Below are 12,423 nucleotides of genomic sequence, written 5' to 3' on the forward strand. Positions count from 1 at the left end.
AAGATTCATAGTAAATTTGTTGGAGGTTGAATCAGAAAATACTACTATTCTGTATATGAATAAACTGTAGCAATTTCCACTGAGATTAAAGAATTAGAAATGAAAACTCTTGTTTTTATAAACTCCTAAAACAGTGTAGCTATTTGTATATGCGAGAGGCTTCAGTTAGTGTTACTGTCTTTTGTGTTTACCTTCTAGCTCTTCCATACAATTTGTTCATCAGTGTGTTCTTTTCTTGCCCCAATCCCCAAATAGCACCAATGAAATAAACAACAAAACTTTTTAAAGCCCCTAAACCTCCGCATCATCCCTATGACAACGCTCTCCCCTCACCCACCTCCAGCTCGCCACAAAGGCCGACCACACTTAGCACACTTTAGTGGGTGGAGCCCATTGTTGTGGACACCAGAGGCAGAAGGCAGAGTGCAGATGGTCATTTGGGCCTTTTATCCACACGGCCACTTGTGTGGAGGAATGCCTGGACACCCCACGGACGGCCAGTGGGGATGAGGTCACCATCTGCTGCCCAAAGGTCACCTGTCTAAAGAGCACGGTATTAGCCATGCTGTGGACCGTTTCCATCCCCCCAAACCGTCCCCGCCTCTGCAGTGTTAAAGGAAAGTCTGCCTCAAGCACAAGTGGTACATGTTTTTTAGGAAATTACTAACTTGAAGGCTGATTTTACTGTATTCATGGTGTTCTGTTACATCGCCACATGGCCATCTTGGCAGGAAAATAACAGGTGATTGTAATTAACAGGTGATTATAATCTAATGGCAGCCACAGCCGATGAGCTGTGTATATGGTAAAGCACAATATTGGTAGGAAATGCATGTGACACCATGGGCATACTCTGAATATTCTCAGACGCAAAAGTAAAGCTTCCTTTTGACTGTGCCGTTGATGAAATCTATATTGAAGACTCCCGCTCACAACGCAAACAGCAATACATGTAATAAATTTGCAATCAGCAAAAGTTAGATGTATATACAACAGCCTCCGTTCAGAGGAGCTTGGATTGCAATGAAAACAACTTTTTCGATATCTATCAAACCGCCTGTGGCAACAGAGGGGAATCTCAAGTGTTTCACCCTGAGAATTACTCTAAATATTCAGCTCATTCTTGTTAGTCAGATACTCCCAACAGGGATCAGATGCTACACACTTGCTGTTTACTGCATTCTTTTATTGCTATGGAATATTTCTAAACATTTACAAAAAAGTGAAACAAAACAAAACAATCAAAACAACATTTGATATAATTGAATGTTTACAAGAGGAATATGACAACTGAAAGCCTCTCCCCCAAGATGAATGCAATAAGATTTCATGTTATTTCTAAAGAATATAGTGTAGAATCACAGTACATTTGCCATTGGCATTGGCAATGTCATTGGCATTACCCTAAATGAATTTCAAGTACAACGCACGGAAAAAAAAAAAAAAAAAAAAAAAAATCAATTAACAAATCCTACAGGGAAATCATTCCTAAGTGGCTTGGCACTTAGAGATTATCAAATTGATAGTGTGCAATATGCTGAGAAATCAAAGTTGAATTGTTATCATTGATGTCAGTTCTCACTCTCGTATCTCCCTACACTAATGAGATATTTTACACATTTTAACGTTCAGGAAAACAGCTGTGCTGCTGGTACAGTAGTCGCACCTATCAACATTTGCGGCTGTCATCTAGGAGTAAATATAGGCTCTCCATTCCAAAGGCTGTCTTCTCCATCTTGTCCAGAAAAAAACTGCATCAGACTTGAATTTCATTTTATTAAGAGAAACACTTCGGAGGGGGTTGGCAGCTTTGGCACATCAGCCCCAGTTCAGGAGCTCTCGTCCTGGCTGGCGCCGGGGCTGAGGGGCGGGTGGGGGCAGGCGCTGGTGCTGATGGTGTTGGTGGAGGAGGAGGAGGGCGGCGATGAGGACAGCTGTTCGTAGCTGGGCAGGCTGTCCTGGCTGGGGAGGACATTATAGGTTCTCACAATCCGTGGCCTCGCCCTGCCTCCCCCCTCTCCCCCACCCGCGTCCCTCTGGTCCAGCAGGCAAGCCAGGGACTCTGAGATGCGGCTCAGCGTCTGGTCCATGTGTGATATCTGTGAAGATTCGCAACAGACATACGCAAATACAAGCGTTCAACATGACCCAAGATAATGATTTTGTGCACCCGATAATGCCTTCATGCCTACATTCTGATCTACTAACCATCTTAAATAAGGAAGAAACCAGGCAGACTTTTTACCCATTTAAACTAAGTGAAATATATATTTTGAGATTTGTCATTTACGGTTTTAAAATAGAGTCGACTATTCAAATGACTCCCTCCATGTGGTTTGGTAAGCGAGAAAGCCTTGTTTTGTGTGCGACAGAGAGAAAGCATGTCTTAACTTTTCAAGCTGTGCCAAGTTATCCTACTGTTGTATGGTGCATGCTCTACAGTATTATATTGCATAGAGCAACGCCTGAAGGAGGACGAGGAGGTCAGGGGTAGAAAACACACTGGGGAAGTGTGATTCAGAATTTTGTATCATAACATTTCTCTAAAATTAAAAAAGAAAAAAGAAAGAAAAACAATCTTAACAGTTCTCTTTTCCCACTGCAGAATTTCGCAGTAGTTTCATAGTTAAATCAACAATAAATGGGGCAGCATGCTCATGCATTTCATACTCTATTACAATAGACTAAGCCTGTAAGTAAGTCAGTGTTTTTGTTGCATAACCCCACACTAACCTTAATTACAGTTGACAGGAAAAAATGCAAGTGCGTTATCATATACAATATTTGTCTTGAGAGGGAGCTACTTGTAAATAGATGTTAATTACATTTTGACAAAAGCTAACACTATGTAAGCAATAACAAAACTTTGGTCGGTTGTGAATTGTTGATCTTCCTCATTTGGTTCATAACCTACTTTGACAAACACAATATACTTTCAGAAACAGTAAACGCAGAGCGAACGTCGATCTCGTTTCGTACCAACGTTGCACGATTCCTACCTTGTCCTCCATCCTGTTGAGTCTGGATCCAATGGTGTTGGTGCCTTTGTCTTTGGCTCGTTCTTAAGAGAGAGATAGCGGTCGAGTAAATAATAGGACAGGAGGATTAGCACTGCTGCGTGTTGCACAGTTCATATATTTTGACAGAACAATGGAGCGATTCAGTACCTGAGCTAGTCTGGAACAAAGTTATCTTCCCTAGAGACTGGTCCAGTCTGGGAGAAACAATGAGAGGCTCGAGTCAGAATAATGTTTATTAACATGGATCTCTCTCTCTCTCTCTCTCTCTGGCTCTCTCTCTCTCTCTCTCTCTCCCTTGCCACCGTGATTTTTGTTTTTCATGCTTCCACACAACCAATCGTTCTCACCAACATCATAATCCATCCATGCGTCTACCCATGCATTCATCCATTGATGCATCTAATTAATATGAAGCTGAGTTGTCTTCTTGGTTGAGCAGCTCACCTTCTCTGCAGCTCCTTGATCCGCACCATGAGGTTGAGGTGACCCTGGGAGTATTGCTCAATCACGTCTCGCACATCGTACGGCTTACGAGCTTGCTACAAAAGATCAACAAAAAGCCCTGGAGCTGTTACAATAATACAAAAAAATATCAAAAATGTATTAGGGCTGGTTTCGCGGACAGGGATTAAGCCTAGTCCTAGACTAAAGACAAAATTCAATGGCGATATCCACTGAAAATTCTTAGTGTAGGACTAGGCTTAATCCCTGTCCATGAAACCAGCTCTTATTGTGCCGATTCGTCTCAGTTGACCTATAGGTATCTTTCTTACACATTTTTTTAACTTGAAAAGTTCAGTAGGTTATTTGTTTGAGCAGAGAATAATGTAAATACAGTATAATAGTTAGTTAGATAGCCTCTTGTTGCTTGCTACTGTTTCAAATGGGAGTTGATGAAGTCACCTTAAAAGCGTTTAAAAAAAGAGTTAAAAATAAATGAGAAAGCTCTCTACCAGATGGCAAAGAATGTAGATAATAGAAAAATAATTAACAAATACACTATAAATATAATAACTCTAACCCTGCCATTTAATTACATAATTAGCTCAGTGTGCATACTGTAGATGTGTTTGTCAGTTTCAACTTACAATTGCTAGTTATCACCTTCACAATTTATAATCATGAGTTCATGACTTGTGACTTGAACTTACTGTTACCAAACTGTTCAGTTCACTCATATATGATGAGTATAATGTCACAGCTCCAAATCTGTGCGGTGCTGGTCACATGCAGGAAGAACAACATCCAAAAAGGAATAAAGGTTTGCCGCACTTATTCAGATGACTGAATATGTTTCATAGAAAGTGCTCTTATGTTTTTACTAGCATAAATTAGGAATAAAAACAGATCAGTCATCTGAATAAGTCAGCGAACATTTATTCTTGACTATTTCAGTCAACTTTGAATTTCAAGGCAGAAAGGAAGCTTATGTGTTCAAGTTGAAATGCCTTCATATTTTTTGCAGTGTAGAGAATTCATAATTTTGCCTGTATTGGGCTTATATAATAGGAAATAGTCTATACAATATTGTCATACTCACCTGAAATTTTTTCTTGGCCACAAAATAGCGCATCCTCTGGATCACTCTGATGGCTCTTCGGTGAGAGACCCTCAGCCTGCATGAAAGAGATTCACATGGCTGCTTTTAACTTCAGGAACTCTGACCTGTAGCTTCTTCTACTTGCCTTCGCCCCTTCACTTCATGAGTGAAATGGATTAAAGGGGTACAGTCAATACGGGGTCACAGCTCTCACCTGGCTCCATTGGGCCAGTCTATTTCATGCAAAGCGGTCCTAATAGTTTCTAAAATCAGTGTATACCAAAGAAATTCTAAATACTTATCATGCAGGTTAAATGGATATACTGGATATCATAGATATCGGTTTATAAATACGATTTATATTTTATGGTGAAATGAAACCACAGATTTCTTTCACCTTATGAACAAACATCCAACAGCCATTGATCTAAACAAACACTCAGACATGAAAATCACAAACAAATGTGTTCATGACTGTGGAGATAAACACATAGCTGGTTGACATGGCCTTTATACCCTAACTCTATCCATTTGGAAAAAAGAGAGATTTATTTCAGTTCAGTGCAGCGCAGTTGCATGGTAACAGTTCAGTCTGGATCAAAAGCTTTTCTCTTGTGGCTTGTTTCCCGGTGAATGTGATCAAGGTGAACTAAACGAATAAGAAAGGACGGCAAATTTTTTTTTTTGGGGTCTGTTTGTTTCTGTGAAAATCATTAGCGAAAAGCCCGGAGTGGCTGTAGCGCATTTAGCCTCTATTATTATGTTGTGGGAGTTATTAAGGAGCTATTGCTTATCAGACTTCATTACCCGGGAAAAGCAGTGAATGAGCATGTGGCGGGGAGAGCAGTTAGCTCTTTGTCAAGTCCAGTTAGGTCAAAGACAGTAGAAGAACAAGGTGAGTGTGTGTGTGTTTGTGTTTGTGTGTGTGTGTGTGTTTGTGTCTTGAAAGGGGAACTTCTTGTTTTCACAGGCAATGCTATCAATTATTTTACACAGCCTGATCTCTACTAAATTTCATGAAATGAGCGCAATATCTTTAAATGCATTTCTCCACCACAAAGTTTTGACCAAATCATTTCCAAATTGTTTTAGTTGTCTAACCTTCACAGAAGCTTTAATTGCCTAAACCTAACCCTAACCCTAGCCTCAACCCTAACCTTAACTGAAGTTGTTTTACTTACCTAAACTTAACCGTTTGCGAACCATTTCATGTAATGGACATTTGAAATGATCTCTCCAGTTGATGGTATTGTCACAGTCTGCATAATCTGGGTTTCAGATTTAAGATTTGGTTTTATGACAGCAAAATTGTATTTCCTCTCTTTAAGGTGTAAGATAGACAGTTTGGAATTCATTCTGCAATGAGACCTCAGAATTGAAAGTTTTTCACATAAATTTGATCAACTTTAAGCTCTTGTTAACCAAGTTTCCTCTTGTCATGGCCTAGCATTGGATGAAAACATGTAGTAGTATTCCATAATGGCTCAATTTAGTGAGTGGTGTGGCATTGCTTTATGGGAACAGCTGGTTGAGTGTTTTGGAGTCAGTGGAGCACAGAGTGATCTTTGCCAGCAACACTGCTGCATGCAGTTCCCACTCTGCATCATTACCCCACCGTTTAGAAACAAAGTCCCATGGGACAAAACCGCCGCTCCATTTATTTCACTTACATTGAAGTTGCTTAACACTCATTTCCTCATATCAATCTCTTATTGTACAAGTGCTTACAAGTGCTTTTCACTAATACAGTACCATTAGACAGCAGAGACAGGAGCGTTCTGGGGTATGGTGTATTAGAAAGGTTAATTACATACATGTTTGCTAATTTACGTGCAAACATGCTCTAACATGCTCATAAAAGTACACTCACATACAGAAACACAGCATCATAGCGATGGCACGGTTGGGCTGAACTCACTGTGACACTGTGGAGGCTGGAGTCAGCTCAGTGTCTCTCTCTGACTCCAGCTCCAGGTCGTCTGCAAAGCTGCTGTTCCTCTGGAGCGGGCCGGGGGACTGGACCTCCAGCAGGCCTCTCTTCACTGCACAGTCACACACACAACATTACTCTGCATCTAAAACATTCAATGATGCTGCTGTCTGTAAGTGTAGAATGAATTGCAGGTGGAGTCAACACATGTATTCACCATATACAGAAATATAGCTACCAGACAAAGACAGGGCCACAGAGACATACAGTATGTACACAAAATACACATACAGAGGCAGCATGAACAGACACTCGAGCTGCCTCATGTCCCGCCATAATCACCACGATATCGCAAACATAACCACTTATGCTAATGCGGTTCTTAATTTAGCTAATGAATGCATTAATTAGCAAATATTCTGTCAACATAGTAAACTCTATCTTAAATCACTAAGGCGTTATAGTAGTTTCAAGGAAAGCAATTTTTCCTCATTAATATGCAAATTTATGTAGCAAGCTGTTCCAAAATCTAATCAGATCATCTAATCTACATGGGGTACCTGTGGTGTGAGCATGAAGTTTCTATCATGTATTGTTCTTGAGTTATTGTGTTCACAAATATCCGTCTACACATAGACAGATGCCATGATGATATAATGTCCCATATACCATGTGCCATGGTGGAGGGACATAAAAATACTTCCAGGGGCCATTTAAAATTTAGAAGGGAACCATAAAGTCCGATATTAAGAAATGTTGTTTTTCCCAAAAGTAATGGCCATAAATTAAGCATAACCAAAACTGAGAATGATTTGGCCAAGGGCCACATGTTTTCTCTGATTTTTCTGATAAAGACAAACCTGGCCAATAAATATGGCAACAGTGTGTTTTGGGTTATGAATTTGGTCAAAGTTGTGTCCCAGTGTGAAACTCCTTAAGCCCCTCTGAGCAGGAACCACTAGATTAACTACAATAGCTCAAGGAGGCAGGAAAAGGTGCAAACATTACAGATTTAGTAGGCCTACTAATATTAAAACTTTTTTCAACAAATGTTCAAATCAAACCTCACATCACATATCAGCCTTTTAGTCTTTCCCAGTTTCTGACTCAGACACAGACAAAGCTACATAAAAAACAGTTAGTACCAACACAAGGAGTTACCTGGAGGTGGTGAGCTGAACTGAAGGGAAGACAGTGAAGTCCAAGACTGGTGGCAATCTGGAGCACAGACACAGAGAGACACAAACATGATCATGATAAGTATGAACCATTTTTACTGAAGGACAATACAAATGACAACTAAAATGAAGTGCAAATGCAAAGAATGAAATTTTAATTACAATCTAATTCATGTATTTAAGTAAATGAGGTGTTAGCATGATTATCTCCCGATAAAGAGCATGCCATGAAGGTTTTTGAGAAGGTAATAGTATTTGATAGTATTTGGACAAGAGGATGTTAAAATGGACAGTAAGAGAGGACAGTGACTGGACTGAGGATGTGTGCAGCAAGCGGACACTAACAGCAGCTCACCACATCCTCCCAGAGTGTGGGATCCTGCTAAACCGAGGAGAAAGACAGAACATTGGGGGAAAACACAGCAAGAAAATCACAAAATAGACGGTCAAGTAGGATGAAAGAGGCAGAGTTAAAGGCACACATCAGAAAAGGGCAGTAGCCCATGAAGCATCTATATCACTATACCCACCTACAGAAAGACTAAAGATAAGAGATGAGTTTGTCTCATCCCCATATCTGCGGGGCACTAATATACAGCTGTACTAAGAATTAACTGAAAAGGCTGGAAATTGTGACTATGATTGAATGTGACTATGTCTACATGCAGTCTACTAGTCTGTTAAAAGGACTGATTAACCCCCAGTCCAACTGAAGCAGCCTAATATGAACACATTACTCATACTAGAGTAAACCGATCAACCTCAGCTGAGTTGGAATTTCGAAATTTTAAGGACATGGGGTATTTCAAAAGAAAATCCATTAAAAAACAATAAATTCTGCCTGATAACTCTGAGCTAAACACATCAGACACCTGCAATGTGTGCATCCAATCCACACATCCACACACCAGATGGCAATGTGGATATTAAATGATTCAACATCAAAATAAGAATGCCACAGATGTAAGATGTGCAATACAGAGCTGTAGAAATCAATTAATTTGAAATCAAAGATGCTGGGTTTAAGCTATGGAGCAAAGAGACATGCATATGATAATTGTGTGAATGGGCAAATTCTAAATTTTGTTGTTTGGTATTGAATGGAAAACAGGCTCATTTGTCCTTTTATACATTGGTGGCAGCACTGCCATCACACGTTCATCTATATTACTTTTCAGGCTACCAGTGTAAAAGAAGAGGTTTAGATTGCCCACTACAGTATTCATCGTTATCATCATAATATCCTTAAAGCACTTATCTAAAGGCAGCATTTACAAAGTGCTTCAAAGGAAGGTATAAAAACAAGCCGTAAAATAAGATAAAGGAAGTAGGAAATACAATCAAGAGAAAATAGATTAAAAGAAGAACAATGATTTATGGAAAATGAGATTGGTTATAAAACAAAACAAAACAATTGAAAGAACACAAATATTTGATATACTTGGGCTTAAAGCTGTTATATTGGTCAGCTTCACAGACAAAACAGGTGGCGAGCTTGAAAACAGAATAAGTTAGTTTTCACCTGTTTTGTTTTTGTTTGTTTGTGACAACAGTGTGGCAGGCAGTGTTGTTTAAACTGTCAACAGCCCCCCTATTTTCCTCACGTTACGAAAACATATGGCAGCGTGATCTCAATACCAAGCTAGATAGACAACTGTGACTTTTATGAACTCTTCCATATCTACAATCCATGCTGCATTTAAGATGTATGACAGCAAACTGGGTTTTTTCCTCTCTTAGCCAATAAAATATTTGCCAATAAAAAGCCAAATATCAAAAAATATTGTAGAAGTCTAGAGAGGTGATTTAAAAGATAATACTGGATTGGTGAGTCTAAGTTCCTCAGGCAGTGTGACCTGTAAATCTGTGGAGGATAAAAACAACCTTTTTCTCTCTTTACCTTCAAAAGTCACTGTCAAAAATCATTGTTACATTTCAGGCCACTGGCTTTGTGTTTGAGGATAGACTACCAAAATCCTTTGAATGAGATTTCTGGAGCTAGAGGGGCCAGAATAAGGCTATTTACCATTTTCTGTCATTGAGTTGTAAAAAGTTCTGAGACATCCAACACTCGATGGCTGCAACACAGTTCTTGTGAGTGGATATGGAGTTTGGGTCTCTAGTATTTAACGTAGGTATTGTCTGCATAGCAAAGGAAGGAGACATTATGTTTCCAAATGATGTTTCAGAATGATGTTGCCAGGTGGAAGAACATAAAGGGAGAAAAGGATGGGGCCTAGAATTGAGCCCTGGGGGACTCCACAGAAGATTTGCTGAGTTGGATAAAGAATTGCCTATTATACACAGTATGTTCTATAGGAGAGGTTGGATCTGAACCAGAGATACCCACCCAGTGCTTGAGGCTTGAGGCTTTCAGTCATGACTGCATGATCAGCAGTGTCAAATGCCACACTAAGGTCTAAAAGGGGTAAGATCATGCAATCTCCTGCATCTGTCATTTGTTACATCGACAAGGGCTGCCTTTAGTGGTCTAAAACCTGATTTAAATTTCTCTAAATACACAACAAATGAATTTCTCAAATATACATATATTACTATAACAGTAGTCTATGAGAGTGTCCAGGGAGATTTTCTGAGGACGTGATTACATGGATTTATTCAGATCAGTTATTACACCTACTGTATAAAATTAAGCGGAATACACAAACTCTGACTCCCATTAACCGTCACTGGAACAGGTCCAGGTTGTACATCTTGAAGACATGGAAGAGTCCATATTGACAGTATTTATAGAACTATTCAAGGTCCATGTAATAGCAATAGTGAATTCTTAAACTGACTATTCTTCCCATTTAAACAAAGTTTACCCCACTGATCAGACTGGAATGGAGCCCTACCCGCTGTGTCAGAGGTGAGTGCAGTTTGTCCCCTGTCCAGTACCTGTGCCCACGGTGCTGTACACGTCAGAGCTCAGCTCCCTCCCACTGTCAAATACAGAGTCAAATGTGATGCTGGGAATTGTGGGAGAAGTAGGACCGCTGTCCTTGTCAGTGCTCTTCAACTTCCTCCTCATCTTCACCTGTCCAAGAAATGCAAACATCTCAGTTCAACACAGAATTCTCAAGGAGTAGCTTGGCTATTCGTTTCACAGTTGCATGACAATGAAACCCAACATCTGAATATTGAATCCCTGAAGGCCACCGCTTGTTGTCTTGGTTAAAAATAATACATTCATGTTGGTCATAGCTCACATGGATATTATCATCATGTTATTGCACATTACACATATTTTTTTCTATTTTCTTCCTAATTGTCCAGTATTTTCTCTTCTTTCGAACAGACTTGCTCCCTAGCAACCAATTTCCCTATCACAGTATTGATGATGACAAATTCTTCACTTAAATTTGAATCATGTGATCATTCCAACCATCTGGTTTTCATTCCTTTCAATCACAATGACAATGAATTTCTTTGAATGATTTGACCTAGATTCTACTATCGTGAGTTATTTCCCCTCAGAGTCTGACACCTTTTTTTGCCGGGCCTCTGGGACCGGCCTAGAAGAGTGAAAGTAGCTAACTGACTGACTGACTGACTGACTGACTGACTGACTCCCCATTGTTGAAAGTCGCGTGAGAAGTGGCGTCAAGACCTACACAGTTTCTCTTACGAAAATGGTTCAGTGAAATGTGTTTCTGAAAACATTTGAGGCGAGAAATCAGCCATGCAGTTGGAGTTTTGGGAGTTTCCAGAGGCGGCGAGTCACGCTACTACAAGCGTCCTTTCAAATCCTTGAATGAACATCTGCATAGCAACAGGTGTGTCATCGTTCACTTTACTGTCCAATCACAATGTTTCTTCCGCGGAAAACGTAGTTGTCAGGCATCGCAACCTGAGAGAGCGTGAGAGAGAGAAACCGTATCGAGAGAAGTTGAATTGAAATCAGTGATAGACTATTACAGACTGAAATTATTACTATTAAACAACGTAGAAATTAATTCCCGGCAGAAATATCTCAAATATTAAACCCCATCTCGCCGCGCCTGAGGCTCAGTGGACTGACTTCATTTCAGGCTATAGTCTACTTTCTAACTCCGGTGCCGGTGAATGTGCGACCTGTTGAGAGTGACACCGGTGACTCTTCCTCGCATCCGTGTGGCGTGCACATAGGTTTGCTCAAGTGCATCTCCATACACAAGTGAAGTTCAAAATGTGTATGCGTGTGTACGCTTGAGTGTGTGTGCGTGGACATGTCTGTGTGTGTATGGGCACTCAAGACTGGAAACTTAATGTTAGTATGTTATGCTATGTTTGAATGATAGCTCTAATATATTTGAATAAATGTCTCAAAATAGACTGCAAACTTTGAGGCCCATTTTCTCAAAAACATAGTTTGGTGACATAAAGGGGCATAAATGCCCCTCATTCCAACATTGTATTAAATGTCTCCAGGGGTCAATGTGACATGATAGAGCAGGTCAAGGGCAGTACAGAACATGTGCTCTACCTAGTCTTGTTGATTTGAAATAGTCGAATAGTTTATATTTTGAAACTTTTGGCCGTTCAACAACCCTTTTGTCAACAGCCTTTCACTTTAAATTTAGTAGTCTTGCTAAAAATCAAGGTCATCTTTTGCGGTACTGTAGTGAGTGCTGTCCTCCATAAATCATGACTTTTCAGTTGTGGCTCCCTTAGAAACTTTTCATAATTGTAGGAAGCAAAGGTGGAAGTACCAAGTTATTTTTCTTTTACTTAAATATGCATTGACTTGACTTGCATTCATTACAGAGTACA

At 39.9% G+C, this 12,423-nt stretch overlaps 1 protein-coding gene across 1 annotated transcript in view; it reads right to left on the bottom strand.

Annotated features, from left to right (window-relative positions):
• Nucleotides 1-1,448: 1,448 nt before the first annotated feature.
• The window catches only part of kcnq1.1 (potassium voltage-gated channel, KQT-like subfamily, member 1.1), a 28,252-nt gene continuing 17,277 nt past the window's right edge, over nucleotides 1,449-12,423 (bottom strand). The window contains exons 10-17 of the mRNA XM_071519102.1: nucleotides 10,570-10,708; nucleotides 7,652-7,708; nucleotides 6,479-6,602; nucleotides 4,561-4,636; nucleotides 3,465-3,559; nucleotides 3,168-3,214; nucleotides 3,000-3,061; nucleotides 1,449-2,099 (exon numbers count right to left, since the gene is read on the bottom strand). Coding sequence (XP_071375203.1) covers nucleotides 1,830-2,099; nucleotides 3,000-3,061; nucleotides 3,168-3,214; nucleotides 3,465-3,559; nucleotides 4,561-4,636; nucleotides 6,479-6,602; nucleotides 7,652-7,708; nucleotides 10,570-10,708 — 870 coding nt within the window. The 3' untranslated portion in view covers nucleotides 1,449-1,829. The remainder of the gene's footprint in view (nucleotides 2,100-2,999; nucleotides 3,062-3,167; nucleotides 3,215-3,464; nucleotides 3,560-4,560; nucleotides 4,637-6,478; nucleotides 6,603-7,651; nucleotides 7,709-10,569; nucleotides 10,709-12,423) is intronic.

The sequence above is a fragment of the Centroberyx affinis genome, unplaced genomic scaffold (genome assembly GCF_046629955.1).
Source record: "Centroberyx affinis isolate AG114_WGS23_722 - 3 ecotype Tasmania unplaced genomic scaffold, CSIRO-AGI_Caff_v1 ptg000657l_1, whole genome shotgun sequence".
NCBI lineage: Eukaryota > Metazoa > Chordata > Actinopteri > Beryciformes > Berycidae > Centroberyx > Centroberyx affinis.